Here is a 17,500-nt window from a genome sequence, read left to right on the forward strand (position 1 = left end):
CCAAACACGACGAGTTGAGTTTTACCAAAAAGTTCTATTTTGGTTTCATCTGACCATATGACATTCTCCCAATCTTCTTCTGGATCATCCAAATGCTCTCTAGCAAACTTCAGACGGCCCTGGACATGTACTGGCATAAGCAGGGGGACACGTCTGGTACTGCAGATTTGAGTCCCTAGCGGCGTAGTGTGTTTGCAACATTAATAAAGTACAGTATTTCTCACATGTTGGTATTTTGAGTTTATCTCTATAATTGTATTGTTTTATTTCTTTAAGTATTGTTTGTGAATTGCCAGTCAGGGGTGAAAGTAATTTTGGAGCTCACTGTATACCCTAACACAGTGGTGTTAGGAATGTCCTGGTTTACAGGCCACATCAGGCCTGAAAGTCACATTATGCTGGCTTGCAAAATGATGTTTAATTGCTATTGGAATCCTGCCACAGTTAAGATATACAACAAGTGGAATTGTTAATCACCCGCAACCTGCATTCAGAATGACTGCCAAGGTAGGGAGGGCTGAATACAGAGACGACCTCAATCATCTAAACTGGAACAACCATCTCAGTAACAGGTGCTATACATCCAACAGATTGGATTAGTTTAGAAAACTTAATGTTATTTATCTTTGTGTAGCATAACATTTATCAACCAATCAATGTACATACAAAAACACAGAAATTACAGAAATTAATTCTTAAAATCTCCCTGCAATAGAGCATGCTGGGAAATATGATATATAGTTCTATGGAGAACCCTTCTTATCTTCCAAAGACTCCTTACCTTCCAAATAATCATCATAGAGCCCTTTCTTCCAAAAACAGTTCTAAGATTAAAGGTTCAATTAGAACCATTATCTTCCAAAAAGGATTCTTCCGATCAAAACGGTTCTTGATAGAACCCTGTCCCTCTGCAAAGGTATCTGAGATATCTACTGCAGCCCCCATCCTCCACATACAACACCTGTTCTGCCAGTCACATTCTGTTAAAGGTCCCCAAAGCACACGCATCCCTGGGTCGCTCGTCTTTTCAGTTCGCTGTAGCTAGCAACTGGAATGAGCTGCAACAAACACTCAAACTGAACAGTTATCTCAATCTCTTCATTCAAAGACTCAATCATGGACACTCTTACTGACAGTTGTGGCTGCTTCGTGTGATGTATTGTTGTCTCTACCTTCTTGCCCTTTGTGCTGTTGTCTGTGCACAATAATGTTTGTACCATGTTTTATTCTGCTACTATGTTGGGTTGCTACCATGCTGTGTTTCATGTGTTGCTGCCTTGCTATGTTGTCTTAGGTCTGTCTTTATGTAGTGTTGTCTCTATTGTCGTGATGTGTGTTTTGTCCTATAATTATTATATATATATATATTATATATATATATATATTATATATATATATATATTATATATTTTTTAAATGTTTTATCCAGCCCCCGTCCCTGCAGGAGGCCTTTTGCCTTTTGGTAGGCCATCATTGTATAAAAATTTGTTCTTAACTGACTTGCCTAGTTAAATAAAGTTCATTAAAAAATATATTAAAATATTACCTTTTTTCTGAGAGTGTAGCTAACCAGAGACTCTGGCTTACTGAAATTAACCAACGTTAGAACAATATTAAATCAACATGACCAGACAGGAGTGTGTGTGTGTGTAGGACCCATTTTAGAAGTTTTCCACATGTGCCTGTGTGTCTGCACAGCATCCCTTCTGATAGAAAAGGGTAGCTGCAACCTTCTCCAGCTATTTCCTCTGGCCGTAGAGTGGCCTGGCTTTTATCACTGGGAACTGTCATACCAAGCGCACACGCTCGCGCTAGCGCACACACGCACACACACGCACACACATGCACACACACACACACACACACACACACACACACACACACACACACACACTACACCACACAGTCATCCCTCTCCTCCACACCACTTTACTGTGCCTCATGTTTGTGTTATGACTATATGACTGTATCAGCTTTGATCCGACTCAGCCTGTCTATACCAGGTGGTCTGGGCTTTATATAGTGCCCTAGAAAACACCATCTATTTGGTCAAAGACTCTGGCATGGTATTGTCAGGCCTATTTGGTTGTGGAGATGAGGATCGTACAATTCACATTGAAATGACCAAGTTAATGTCAGAGGTGATTTGAAAGGTTAATGTAATTGGTTTGAATGTTAATATATGAATGTTCCGCTGTATTTTTTTAAACAGAAAGGTCATATTCATTCTGTTTATCAATCCAGTCTCATTTGTTTTAGAGGTATGACATTCCACTTGTGATTGATTCTATCTCTGTTTCGCTCTCTCTCTCTCTCTCTCTCTCTCTCTCTCTCTCTCCCTCTCTCTCTCTCTCTCTCTCTCTCTCTCTCTCTCTCTCTCTCTCTCTCTCTCTCTCTCTCTCTCTCTCTCTCTCTCTCTCTCTCTCTCTCTCTCTTTCTCTCCCTTCCCCTTCTCTCTTCAACCCTCTTCCTCCTCTGCCTCCTCCTTACAGAAACACGATGCCCAGTTTACTGGTATCCAGTTGGTGGGCATGCTGCGTGGCATTGCATCGGGCATGAAGTACCTGTCTGACATGGGCTACGTCCACAGAGACCTGGCCGCCCGCAACATTCTGGTCAACAGCAACCTGGTGTGTAAGGTGTCTGACTTCGGCCTGTCCAGAGTCCTGGAGGACGACCCAGAGGCTGCTTACACCACGCGGGTAAGACATGTTTGTTGGGTTTATCAATGAGGTTTATCAATTCACAGCAAATGTGCAAGTGTTAAAATCTCGCTTTAAGGTAAAAAGTGAGTGTTACATCTGAGTGTCGATTCTAGTGGGGTTAACAGCAATGGGATTGAAATTGACACCACATGCAGTAAATAAATGAAGTGTTATTTGAATCACAGTGGAATCAACACTGCATGGTGTTGTTACTCGACTGTGCTGAGTTCATTCCTGTTAACTCTCTGAGTGAAAAATATTTATTACTTTTCAAACACACTTAGGCAGTCACTTGGTATAGGCTAGGGACTAGAAGTTGTGGAACGCAACAACCATGTCTCTGTCACTAGCAAATACAGTAATGGGTGGGTATCTCTCACATTCACATGAAAGGAATGCTGGGAAATATGCAAATACGGATTTACAACCTCCAATGTTAAAACACCCCCCCCCCCCCAAAAAAAAGATATATAATAATGTGTAATGTAACACTACATTTGTTAATCCCTAACACAAAAAAAGTGTAACAGCATCAACTCTAATAAAGTCTTAATTTAAGTTAGAACAGAGAGAATGGTTATCACTGTCAGACAGCTGAGCTGACCGACCTCTGTGTCAGCTTTACACAAAAGGGCATCTCTCCACACAGCACATTTGAGATCAGAATGTTTTAACACCCACAGTGCTAAATCTGACACTTTCTTAGTGTGTATATGTGACCCACCGAAATAGTGTTAAACTAACACCAAGTAAGTGCCTTAGTGAATATTTTTTCATAAAACATATTATTTATGACAATACATGAAACATTTTAATATTACCATACTTCGACAGCCTAATTTTACCCTAACATAGTGGTCTGAAACTCCTGGTTTGCAGGCCACATCGGCAAGTCATATTATGCTGGCTTGCAAAGTATTATATAATTCTAATTGGAATTCAGCCAGAGTTCCAACAATTGGAACTTTTAATCACCTGCAATCTGCTGTTAGAATGACTGCCAAGGTAGGGAAGATTATAAATGAGACTACCTAAACCATCTAAACTGGAACAACCATCTCAATAATCAGTTAAATAAGTCTAACTACTTACAGATTGGATTAGTTTAGAAAAATGTATGTTATGTATCTTGGTGTAGTATAAGATCAATGTATCAATCAATGTTCATGCAGAAACATAGATATTAAACAAACTATTCTAAAAAGCAATCCGCAACAAAGTGATGAGGCCCCTGCCATGTCTACGTAAATTAACGTAAATTAACTAAACGTAAATGAACTTAACACAGTCGAGGAGCAGCAACACCACCACCTTGTTAACACTTCAACCCCACTGGCGTTAACCCCACTAGAATCAGCACTGTAACACTCACAACACTTTTTACCTCAACACCAAGCTTTTAACACCCGCAAATTTGCTGTGTATCTCTCACTCCCTTTCTGTTGCTCTATCTCCCCCTCGCCAGCACTCTCTGTGAATACATGCTGTCCATGAGACAAATCACCTCATATGTCACACACACGTGCACTAACACACACACCGACACACAAACGTCTGGGCTCTCAGCAGTGTGGAGTGGGACAGCCAGCACATAAATAAAATCAGGGTGAGATAACGCCAACATAAATGTTTGTGTTCTCCTGAAGGATCATGGGAAAGGAATGACAAACATAGTAGATAAGCAAAATCAAGAGGGCTTTGTATCCAACCTATCACCATAACTGTGTGTGTGTGTGTGTGTGTGTGTGTGTGTTGTGTGTGTGTGGTGTGTGTGTGTGTGGTGTGTGTGTGTGTGGTGTGTGTGTGTGGTGGTTTTGTGTGTGTGTGTGTGTGTTTTGTGTGTGGGGGTCACCTTGTGGCCTGACATTAGTATACAATGCTGTAATAACTGCTTTAGACCCCCATGTTAAATAAACACTCACCAGCTTTTACTTCACTCCCACAAACTCTGTGTTTATGTACACTCGCCAGGGATTCAAGAGACAGAAGTGGATTTATTTATTTGTGTGTGTTTGTGCGCGAGTGTGTACGTGCGTGCGTGTGTGCACATCCGTGTGTGGTGTGTGTGTGTGCTCCTGCATGCATGTGTGACATCACTGGGGCCGAACTCCCTGCCATCGAGGACCTCTGTATCAGGCAGTGTCAGAGGATGGCCCTAAAAATTGCTAAAGACTCTAGCCATCCAAGCTATAGACTGTTCACTCTGCCACCATCCGGTAAACAGTACCGGAGAATCGGCTCTCGGACCAACAGGGTCTAAATACCCATAAGACTGCTAAATAGTTAATTAAATGGTTACACAGACTATCTATGCTGACCCTATCTTGCACTGACTTTGTGCACACTCAGAAGACTATACACTGAGTATACAAAACATTGTGAACACCTGTTCTTTCCATGACAGACTGACAAGGTGAATCCAGGTGAAAGCTATGATCTCTTATTGATGTCACTTGTTAAATTCACTTCAATCAGTATAGATGAAGGGGAGGAGACCGGTTAAAGACGGATTTTTATGCCTCGAGACAATTGAGACATGGATTGTGTATGTGTGCCATTCAGAGGGTGAAAGGGCTACACAAAACAATTTAAGTGCCTTCGAACGGGGTTTGGTAGTAGGTGCCAGGCACACTGGTTTGCGTCAAGAACTGCAAAGCTGCTGGGTTTTTCACAACAGTTTCTTGTGTGTACCAAGAATGGTCCACCACCCAAATGACATCCAGACAGCATTGGAGTCAACATGGGCCAGCATCCCTGTGGAACGCTTTCGACACCTTGTAGAGTCCATGCCCCGACGAATTGAGACGGTTGTGAGGGCAAAAGCGGAGGGTGCAATTCAATATTATGAAGGTGTGCTTAATGTTTTGTATAGCCTAATAAGCAACTAATTCTAAAACACTGAGCAATATTGACATTTTCTAAATTACAAATGGCATGTTCCTCCGCTGGACTAAATTAAAAAGAATACTGAACCGTCACTTGACTGAAATGTAAAAGCATGACCCTCCCCCATTATCCTCCAGGTAACCATTATGTACATGTTGATCCATCCCTAATTATTATCTATCCTAATGCCTAGTCACTTTACCCTTCCTTTATGTACATATCTACCTCAAATACCTCGTACCCCTGCACATTGATCTGGTACTGGTACTCCCTATATATAGCTCCACATTGATCTGGTACTGGTACTCCCTAGATATAGCTTCATTGTTGTGTTAATATTTTTATTTGTGTTATTATTTTTTAACTCTGCATCGTTGCGAAGGTCTCGTTGGTAAAGTCTCGTTGGGAAGGTCTCGTTGGGAAGGTCTCGTTGGGAAGGTCTCGTTGGTAAAGTATCGTTGGGAAGGTCTCGTTGGGAAGGTCTCGTTGGGAAGGTCTCGTTGGTAAAGTATCGTTGGGAAGGTCTCGTTGGGAAGGTCTCGTTGGGAAGGTCTCGTTGGGAAGGTCTCGTTGGGAAGGTCTCGTTGGGAAGGTCTCGTTGGTAAAGTCTCGTTGGGAAGGTCTCGTTGGGAAGGTCTCGTTGGGAAGGTCTCGTTGGTAAAGTCTCGTTGGGAAGGTCTCGTTGGTAAAGTCTCGTTGGGAAGGTCTCGTTGGTAAGGTCTCGTTGGGAAGGTCTCATTGGTAAAGTATCGTTGGGAAGGTCTCGTTGGGAAGGTCTCGTTGGGAAGGTCTCGTTGGTAAAGTCTCGTTGGGAAGGTCTCATTGGGAAGGTCTCATTGGTAAAGTCTCGTTGGTAAGGTCTCGTTGGGAAGGTCTCGTTGGTAAAGTCTAGTTGGGAAGGTCTCGTTGGGAAGGTCTCGTTGGTAAAGTCTCGTTGGGAAGGTCTCGTTGATAAAGTCTCTTGGGAAGGTCTCGTTGGTAAAGTCTCGTTGGGAAGGTCTCGTTGGTAAGGTCTCGTTGGGAAGGTCTCGTTGGTAAAGTCTCGTTGGGAAGGTCTCGTTAGTAAAGTCTCGTTGGGAAGGTCTCGTTGGGAAGGTCTCGTTGGGAAAGTCTCGTTGGGAAGGTCTCGTTAGTAAAGTCTCGTTGGTAAAGTCTCGTTGGGAAGGTCTCGTTGGTAAAGTCTCGTTGGGAAGGTCTCGTTGGGAAAGTCTCGTTGGGAAGGTCTCGTTAGTAAAGTCTCGTTGGTAAAGTCTCGTTGGGAAGGTCTCGTTGGGAAGGTCTCGTTAGTAAAGTCTCGTTGGGAAAGTCTCGTTGGGAAGGTCTCGTTAGTAAAGTCTCGTTGGTAAAGTCTCGTTGGGAAGGTCTCGTTGGGAAAGTCTCGTTGGGAAGGTCTCGTTGGGAAGGTCTCGTTGGGAAGGTCTCGTTGGGAAGGTCTCGTTGGGAAGGTCTCGTTGGTAAAGTCTCGTTGGTAAAGTCTCGTTGGGAAGGTCTCGTTGGGAAGGTCTCGTTGGGAAGGTCTCGTTAGTAAAGTCTCGTTGGTAAAGTCTCGTTGGGAAGGTCTCGTTGGGAAGGTCTCGTTGGGAAGGTCTCGTTGGGAAGGTCTCGTTGGTAAAGTCTCGTTGGGAAGGTCTCGTTGGGAAAGTCTCATTGGGAAAGTCTACACCCGTTTTATTTCGGCGTATGTGACAAATAAAATTTGATATGATTTGATTTGTGAGGGCAGAAGTGGTTTGTTTTCTGAGGGCTGTGTGTTTAGAGAGAGCTGGCCAGGAGTAGTGTAACTTGGCCAGGAGGTCGTTAGCTTTGGCTCCTCTCTTCTTTTCTTCTCTTCGCGCTTTTCTTTTCCTCTCCTCTGTTGGCATGACGCAGGCTAAGCCTTGAGTAAGTTCAGCAGCCCCCTGAGGGTAGGCACAGAGCAGGAGAAACACAGGGTCAGCCTACAGGCCCCCTCTCTACCTCTCTTTCCCTCTCTCTCTACCTTTATTCCTCTATCCCCTTTCCCCTCTCCCCCAGGAGAAAAAAGTGGAGATGGAACAAATGGAACAAGGCCCTGCAGTTCTGGAGGCTGGGGCTAGGACCTAGATCCCTCTCCCGTCAATCTTTCCCTCTTTCTTTATATCCATTTTCAGGTCAAACATAACCTAAAGCAAGTCATGAAGTCGGTTAAATGTACTTCTCCTTCTATTTCAGGATACCTTATTTCAGGATACCTCTCATTGTTACCTGAAACAAATGACTTTATCTGTTCTCTCTCTCTCTCTCTCTCTCTCTCTCTCTCTCTCTCTCTCTCTCTCTCTCTCTCTCTCTCTCTCTCTCTCTCTCTCTCTCTCTCTCTCTCTCTCTCTCTCTCTCTCTCTCTCTCTCTCTCTCTCTCTCTCTCTCTCTCTCTCAGGGAGGTAAGATCCCTATCAGGTGGACAGCTCCAGAGGCCATCTCCTACAGGAAGTTCACCTCGGCCAGCGACGCCTGGAGCTACGGCATCGTGCTCTGGGAAGTGATGTCATACGGGGAGCGGCCTTACTGGGAGATGTCCAATCAGGACGTGAGTACACAGCTGTCGCCAAGAAGACCTAATGAACTTCCTGCTGAGAGAGGAAATGATGCGTAGAGTGACCAGGTGGTGGACTGAGCCTGAGGCCTGATGGCCTGAACAAGGAATACAGCTCTAGCACCAGAGTTGACACACACGCACACACACACACACACACACACACACACACACACACACACACACACACACACACACACACACACACACACACACACACACACACACACACACACACACACCCCACAAAAATGCATCATTGTCACTTGAGCACTAGCGCTCAGAGAGAGAGAGAGAGAGAGAGAGAGGGAGGGAATTGAGAGGGAGGGCTTCTATTATGAGCGGATGCACAGTCAGCACTTCTGCCAGTACAGTACTGTCTCACTGCCAACTCTCCAACTCCCCTGGACTATAATAACACCTCCATCTCTACCACCCACTGACACACTGTACTACCTCCTCCTATAGACTGTCCTGCTGCACACCTAATTGTCTCTCTGGCGCTCTCTCTCGTTCTCTCTCTCCCACTCCTCTCTCTCCCCCTCCTCTCTCTCCCCTTCTCTCTCTCTCACTCTCTTTCTCTCTCTCCCCCTCCTCTCTCTCCCCCTCCTCTCTCTCCCCCTCTCTCTCTCACTCTCTTTCTCTCTCTCCCACTCCTCTCTCTCCCCCTCCTCTCTATCCCCCCCTCTCTCTCTCACTCTCTTTCTCTCTCTCCCCCTCTTCTCTCTCTCCCTCTCTATCTCTAACGCTCTCTCTCACGCGCTCTCTCGCACTCCCTCTCAAGCGCCCTATCTTTCCCCTTCCTCTCTCTCCCCCTCCTCTCTCCCTATCTATTTCTCCCTCTATCCCTCCAGGTTATCAAAGCAGTAGATGAGGGCTACAGACTGCCTCCTCCTATGGACTGTCCTGCTACTCTGTACCAGCTGATGTTGGACTGCTGGCAGAAGGAGAGGAACAACAGACCCAAGTTCGAACAGATCGTCAGCATCCTGGATAAACTCATACGCAACCCCGGGAGCCTGAAGATCACAGCCAACACCTCACCCAGGTACTATAAACATCTACACATCATGCTCTCAACCCTGACCTCTGACCCCTGAACCCTAACCAAACCCTGGCAGCCAATCCATCATCCAGGTACTATACACAGAGACAGGGTTTTATGGGATATCTTCATTTATCCACCATCTTTACTATAAAGATCTAAACTTAACAGCTAGCCATACTTTGTTGTTTTAGTGTTAGTCTTTTTCATCCACTCAACCCCCAAACACCTGCCCCTCTAACTTACAGCTGTACCTCTCTAGTCCTCTCCCAATGCACCTGCCCCCCTAAATCACAGCTGCTCCTCTCTGCTCCTCTCCCAATCACCTGGCTCTTTCCTCCCCTTAACGCCTAATCACTGCACCTGACTCATTACCCCTCTCCCACGCACCTGGCTCAATACAGATTGACATCGAACATATCCACTTCCCACGCGTTATCCAAGGCATTATGGGTCACGGCACATCCTGCTCATTAGTGACAGCAGTGACAGGAAACACTGTCCTCCACCCTGGGACTCATTTATCCTTTCCTCGCTTTTAGTTTCTTTCTCTCTATCACACGCTTCCCCTTCTGCTGGCCTTCAATATTACTGATGCTGTCTCTACCTCGCCGTCCAACCAAGGTGCAAGACCTTGGTGGATCTGTTAAAGATATAAACCACATTGAATCGCAAAAGATATCAACCCCATATTATAATAGAGACCTCATAGAAGGTGTTCCTCCACCTCTGTGAATGTGTTAGGACATGATAGTGGTGTATAGGCCTATAGGGGAGTGTTGTATGTACAGTATTATGGGACAGACCCCTATAGGGGAAAGCATTTATTTAGTATAGGACAGACACCTATAGGGGAGAGCATTTATTTAGTATGGGACAGACCCCTATAGGGGAGAGCATTTATTTAGTATGGGACAGACCCCTATAGGGGAGAGCATTTATTTAGTATAGGACAGACACCTATAGGGGAGAGCATTTATTTAGTATGGGACAGACCCCTATAGGGGAGAGCATTTATTTAGTATGGGACAGACCCCTATAGGGGAGAGCATTTATTTAGTATGGGACAGACCCCTATAGGGGAGAGCATTTATTTAGTATGGGACAGACCCCTATAGGGGAGAGCATTTATTTAGTATGGGGCAGACCCCTATAGGGGAGAGCAGTATTATCTTTACATTGTTCTCATTATGGACCCAAACCTGATTGTATATAGACCCAGTTAGTAGTGACATGGACCACACAGAGGCTGTCATAAACAAACGCTTCCTGTTTCCTGTGTACACAGGACGTTATGATCAGACTCAATCTGACCCTGTGTGATCAGGCCTCTGAGTATGGACGTTCAAAAGGGATGCTTGCCCATATTGACCTCAATGCTTCCCACAGTTGTCAAGTTGACTGGATGTCCTTTGGGTGGTAGACCATTCTTGATAAACGCGGTAACCTGTTGAGCGTGAAAAACCCAGCAGTGCTGCAGATCTTGACTCAAACCGGTGCCCCTGGCGCCTACTACCATACCTCGTTCAAAGGCACTATACATATTTTGTCTTGCCCATTCACCCTCTGAATCGCACCCATACAAAATCCGTGTGTCAATTGTTTTAAGGCTTAGAAATCCTTCTTTACTTCTTTAACCTGTCTCCTGCCCTTCATATACACATATACATTGAAGTGGATTTAACAAGTGACATCACTAAGCGATCATAGTGTTCACCTGGATTCACCTGGTCAGTCTGTCATTGAAAGAGCACTCAGTGTATTGTCTCCCTCTTTCTCTCCCTAAACCCAACACCTCCTGATATTCCTCCTTTCTCTTACGCTCTCCTTTTTACATGCTGTACAACATTCCTAATACTCTTTCCCCTGTTTCTTTTTACGTGCTGTACAACATTCCTAATACTCTTTCCCCTGTTTCTTTTTACGTGCTGTACAACATTCCTAATACTCTTTCCCCTGTTTCTTTTTACGTGCTGTACAACATTCCTAATACTCTTTCCCCTGTTTCTTTTTACGTGCTGTACAACATTCCTAATACTCTTTCCCCTGTTTCTTTTTACGTGCTGTACAACATTCCTAATACTCTTTCCCCTGTTTCTTTTTACGTGCTGTACAACATTCCTAATACTCTTTCCCCTGTTTCTTTTTACATGCTGTACAACATCCCTTATACTCTTTCCCCTGTTTCTTTTTACGTGCTGTACAACATTCCTAATACTCTTTCCCCTGTTTCATTTTACGTGCTGTACAACATTCCTAATACTCTTTCCCCTGTTTCTTTTTACGTGCTGTACAACATTCCTAATACTCTTTCCCCTGTTTCTTTTTACATGCTGTACAACATTCCTAATACTCTTTCCCCTGTTTATTTTTACATGCTGTACAACATCCCTTATACTCTTTCCCCTGTTTCTTTTTACATGCTGTACAACATCCCTTATACTCTTTCCCCTGTTTCTTTTTACATGCTGTACAACATTCCTAATACTCTTTCCCCTGTTTCTTTTTACGTGCTGTACAACATTCCTAATACTCTTTCCCCTGTTTCTTTTTACGTGCTGTACAACATTCCTAATACTCTTTCCCCTGTTTCTTTTTACGTGCTGTACAACATTCCTAATACTCTTTCCCCTGTTTCTTTTTACGTGCTGTACAACATTCCTAATACTCTTTCCCCTGTTTCTTTTTACGTGCTGTACAACATTCCTAATACTCTTTCCCCTGTTTCTTTTTACGTGCTGTACAACATTCCTAATACTCTTTCCCCTGTTTCTTTTTACGTGCTGTACAACATCCCTTATACTCTTTCCCCTGTTTCTTTTTACATGCTGTACAACATCCCTTATACTCTTTCCCCTGTTTCTTTTTACATGCTGTACAACATTCCTAATACTCTTTCCCCTGTTTCTTTTTACGTGCTGTACAACATTCCTAATACTCTTTCCCCTGTTTCTTTTTACGTGCTGTACAACATTCCTAATACTCTTTCCCCTGTTTCTTTTTACGTGCTGTACAACATTCCTAATACTCTTTCCCCTGTTTCTTTTTACATGCTGTACAACATCCCTTATACTCTTTCCCCTGTTTCTTTTTACATGCTGTACAACATCCCTAATACTCTTTCCCCTGTTTCTTTTTACGTGCTGTACAACATTCCTAATACTCTTTCCCCTGTTTCTTTTTACGTGCTGTACAACATCCCTTATACTCTTTCCCCTGTTTCTTTTTACATGCTGTACAACATTCCTAATACTCTTTCCCCTGTTTCTTTTTACGTGCTGTACAACATCCCTTATACTCTTTCCCCTGTTTCTTTTTACATGCTGTACAACATTCCTAATACTCTTTCCCCTGTTTCTTTTTACGTGCTGTACAACATTCCTAATACTCTTTCCCCTGTTTCTTTTTACGTGCTGTACAACATTCCTAATACTCTTTCCCCTGTTTCTTTTTACGTGCTGTACAACATTCCTAATACTCTTTCCCCTGTTTCTTTTTACGTGCTGTACAACATTCCTAATACTCTTTCCCCTGTTTCTTTTTACGTGCTGTACAACATTCCTAATACTCTTTCCCCTGTTTCTTTTTACGTGCTGTACAACATCCCTTATACTCTGTTTCTTCTTGTTTCCCTCCATTTGTTTTGACCACAGTGGGACTGAGGCGCTGCTGTAGCCTGTGTAGAGTGGCCTTGGGCGGGCAGAGAGGAGGCAGGGAGGAAGGGAGGCTGGAGCTGGAACAGGGGAGAGAGGGAGGGAGGCTGGAGCTGGAACAGGGGAGAGAGGGAGGGAGGCTGGAGCTGGAACAGGGGAGAGAGGGAGGGAGGCTGGAGCTGGAACAGGGGAGAGAGGGAGGGAGGCTGGAGCTGGAACAGGGGAGAGAGGGAGGGAGGCACTGGGTTGGTGGATCAGACTGGTATTATGGAGACGTCTGCGCTCATAACGTTGACTAATGGTTTGTTAAGAAAGTGAAAATGGGTCCCTGGGAGTTTGCATGTAATTTTCCTGATTGGCTTTTAACACTGGGCTGAGCGCAGGGCGAGAGGGGTGGGAGGGGGAGAGACGGAGGACAAGGTGATTTATGAGAGCGTGTGTGTGTGCGTGTACGTGCCACTATACCAAAGGAGCAGCTGTGTTCGGCCTCACACACCTAATATGTCTCTGGGCTACCCTGACTAATGGAGATCCCATCCCCCACGGGCCCAGATCAAAGCCGTGGCTAGAGTACGCTGTCTGGGGACCTGGGGTGAGAGTTTGAGTCTATGGGGCGAAAGGGAGAGAATCTTAGTGCAGGTGTACCTTAACAGGCCAAGGGCGAGTGTCGAGAGGGCATGAATACAGGGTGTCCGAGCCGAGTAGGAGAGAAGATATGAGAAGAGAGGGGTTCTGGATTTGGGTTTGATGAGTATGAGCTTTGAGGGCTATAGAGAGGGGCCTGGGGCCTCATTTATCAACTGTGCTTACATTTCTTACAAAATTCTGGCCTACGTGGTGATTCTATGATTTGCGTGCTGAATAAATTATTGGGATTCATCAAACTGTCGCACGCAACATATACACGTTTTTTATTGATAAATCAGAGCCATTCTGACCGCTACAACCTCGCCTGGAAAACAAAAAAGCCTTAATTTGCTGTATAATTTGGAAATGTTGGAACTGGGCCATGTCAATTTCTACAAAAAACTGCAATAGCACATTTCTGTAGAGGTTTGGCAGAATGTTTTAATCTTTTACAGTGACTTTTTCGAACAAAAAATGCATGCCGCCTATAGCGAGTGCCAAACACTGGCCGCGCATTCTGCATGTTTGATTGTCTATTCGAAACAATTTAAAGCACATTTTATAGCCCACACTTCTATGCAAAAGACTTGGTTCATCATTTTGTTAATTTTGTTCGTCAATACATGATTGTGTTTCTATCTCCTGTCTTGGAATAGGCTTAAATACGGTAGGCTCCATTATCATGTTGCGCTCCTATCTTACAGCAACACTGCAGCCTAGGCCTACCCATACTGGATAGGGCAGCCATAGTCAACAGGCGGACCGCAGTCCGGATCTGGTCCCAGAATGGGGTTAATATGGACCGTGGGTCAGTTGGGCTTTCAATTTATTACGGTTGAGAGTTGTAATAGTAGAATACACAAGGTGTAATTTCGAAATTTGGCAGTGCATGGGCAGTTTTCCTCTTGTTATGCCATTCACTAAATAATCTTAGAGAGCTATTTATAATCTGTCAGAAATGTCCAGTTGATCAAGTAGCCCATGTTATCAAGGTAGGTAAAATAGACTAAGCTGCTATCTAAATCTTGTAGTTATTTATCATGGCCAGATTATGTGCCCATTGGGGCCTCGACCCCCAGGGGGCCCCATTGATTTTGTTGACTCACTCTGGTATCATATGAACACACATAAGACATGGCAAAATGTGTAGATTTGCAGGAAATTAGCTTTAAAACTACAAAATGTTCTCTCCGCCCCATAGCAAAATGTGTAGAATTGCAGAAAATGTGCTTAAAAACTGCACCATTTTCTTTCCGCCAACAAGAGGGGTGTGAACAGTTTAGGGTCGCATGTATCTATCCAGACCTATGCTACCTAGGAAATGTGTGTGACTGGACCATCTCAAATAGTAGTTGAGTGCCCCTCGAATAGGCTACCGCCGATCAATTTATTTTTGCGCATGCTTGGCTATTGAATGAGCGATGGATAAATAGTAGCCTAATATTTATTGTGTAGTGGGAATAAACCAGTCATGTCAGAAAATCTGATTATGAGTTAGGTCCATATCATAGAAGTCAAAGAAACATAGTCTCCATGCTGCTATTTCATTTCCTTACCAACGGAAAATGCATCAATTTACGTTTTAATGTTTTTATTAGCATACCATTATTAGAATTCCCTTGGTGAAACGCCTCCTTTTCCCCCAAAGTAACAATATTTGCTTGTAATACAATTCTCCAACCACTAGAAGTTGTGCGTAAGCAAGGTCTGAGATTTGTGTGGAGATACGCACACTTTCCCGTCAAGTTAAAATTTGATAAATAACAACCTTTGCGGGAAAAGTGACTTGTGTGCGTATGCACCTTTGATAAATGACGCCCCTTGTAAAAGGGAAATGGGGAAAGGTAGGTGTTGAAAAAGGGATGAGCAAAGAGGGGAAAAGGGGAGAGGCAGATGGCCAGATGGAGAGAGGAATGGAGGGGAGGAGGGCTGGGGGGTAGACTCTGGGAGAAACCCTGCAGAGCCATTTCAGTTCCCCTCACAGTGAGACCTGCATTCCTCTCCTCTCGTCTCCTCCTCTCCTGTCCTCCACCAAGCTGCCCAGATGTCAACCTCTCCCCCTCTCCCCCGCCTCCTCATCCCCATATCCTTATCTCCTCCTCTTTTTCTCTCCCTCTCTCCCTCTGCTCCTCTGAGAGTCTTAAAAACATGATACTACACAGCAGTGGTCTTTCAGAGGTCAGTGGAAAACAGACAAAGAGAGAAAACGGAAAGAAAAAGGAGGAGAGATAAAAAGACAGGGACGGTAGAATTTAGCTTTGCTTTCTCACCTCCTTGCTTTTTTTCCATCATATGGAGAATTCTCTATTTTCTCAATCCTGCCGTAGGTAATATGATGCGTACACAGGGGTTTAAGATACCAACTCCTCTCCATGACAACTAGCATGTTCTTTTTGTCCCCCTCCTTGTCTCTCATCCCTCGTTCTCTTCCTCTAGCGCAGCAGAAAATAAAGATTGAACCACCAACAGAATCACACAGAGGGAAGATAAGGTCGTCTATAGTTTACCTCTACACTGACACCATGACAGTTTTGGAGGCAGAGGACAGAACTTTACAGATCAATAGTCTCCTCATACATGACTGATGGTTTAATCAGGGAGCTGTGTGTGTGTTTGTTTGCCTCGTTCCCTCCCTCTATCCCTCTCTCCTCTCTTATCTCTTCTGCCCGGTTGGCCCTCAGCTGTCAGACAGGCCTCTGATGATCAGGAAGAGATTCAATCACATACAGTCGCTTAGCTCTCCTTTTCCTTTGCCACTTCTTTCTCTATCCTCTTCCGCTTGTTCTAGCTCAAACTAGCTCTTGCTGTCCCCATGGTGAGCTGTCTGTCTGGTTGGCTGCTTAGTTGGGTCACTATGTTCCAGACAGACTGTCTCTCTTACTGCTTTGTTTACTTCCTTAAGTTAGCCTACTGAAATGAGTCATGGCAAAAAGATGTTCTAGAACCGTCTAGTAGCCTTACCTGTCCCATCACACACTGTCACAGAGTCAACACACACACCTCCCCACGACCCACACCGCAAATTCACGTGCTGTGATGTAGATGTGTGTCATTATATATAATACACTCAGCCTCAGTGTGGACTTGACTTCCTGCTATTATGGTTCGTTTACACTACTATAAATATATGTCTCTATGGGAATACCAAGCTGGTTTCCTGTCCTGTGTTGGCTTGTATTCCCTAGGCTGTGTTTGCCTGTGTGTGTGATCAGGTGATATGGTCCCAGTCGTTTGTTTTCTGATTCACTGGCTGATTTGACACACACATGTACACGCACACATAAACACGCATACACACTCCCGAGTGACGCAGTGGTCTAAGGCACTGCAGCTCATTGCAAGAGGAGTCACTACAGTCCCTGGTTTGAATCCAGGCTGCACCACATCCGGCCGTGATTGGGAGTCCCATTGGGAGGCGCACAATTGGCCCAGCGTCATCTGGGTTGGGCCGGGGTAGGCCGTCATTGTAAATAAGAATTTGTTCTTAACTCACTTGCCTAGTTAAAAAAAAATAACATTCTGAATGGCTCTGACACAACACCCATCATTGTTGAGTATGAGTCAGGGTTGTTGTTGATGAGGCCTGAGTTGGTCTGACCTGCCCTGACCCTGCCTCATAGGGAGGTGAACTTGTTGATTTGGATGTTGATCGGATATGACTATAGCAACAGCTGTATAGCAACAGCTGCTGTGCCTGGTGTTCACTAAACAAAATACAAAACAACATAAGGTTATTGGCTCAGGAGATGTGGGGAGTGTCTCCTGGTCTGGTTTTGGTTTAACAGACTATTGTCTGTCTATCTGGCCGGCCGGCTGGCCAGAGTGAACATGGTCAGGGTTATGGACAGACTCACAGACAGTCCTCTCTGCCTGACTCTTCATCTACAGATCTTAATTTGACCAGTTTCTCTCAGCAGGAAAATAATCCTGCAGCAACAGGAAATTATAAATATTATGTGTATGTCATTCATGGACATTTTTGTCGGGGTTGATACATTTTTCGTTATGGCAAATCAAGTTTGGCATTTTAAAGTGG

The 17,500-nt window shown here is 44.4% G+C and overlaps 1 protein-coding gene across 1 annotated transcript in view; it reads left to right on the forward strand.

The window, feature by feature from the left end:
• The first annotated feature begins 495 nt into the window (after positions 1-495).
• LOC120058069 (ephrin type-A receptor 3-like) overlaps positions 496-17,500 on the forward strand; it is a 24,003-nt gene continuing 6,998 nt past the window's right edge. Inside the window, exons 1-4 of the mRNA XM_039006548.1 lie at positions 496-507; positions 2,493-2,702; positions 7,984-8,133; positions 8,994-9,187. Coding sequence (XP_038862476.1) covers positions 496-507; positions 2,493-2,702; positions 7,984-8,133; positions 8,994-9,187 — 566 coding nt within the window. The remainder of the gene's footprint in view (positions 508-2,492; positions 2,703-7,983; positions 8,134-8,993; positions 9,188-17,500) is intronic.

This window comes from Salvelinus namaycush, chromosome 13 (assembly GCF_016432855.1).
Source record: "Salvelinus namaycush isolate Seneca chromosome 13, SaNama_1.0, whole genome shotgun sequence".
NCBI classification, from domain to species: domain Eukaryota; kingdom Metazoa; phylum Chordata; class Actinopteri; order Salmoniformes; family Salmonidae; genus Salvelinus; species Salvelinus namaycush.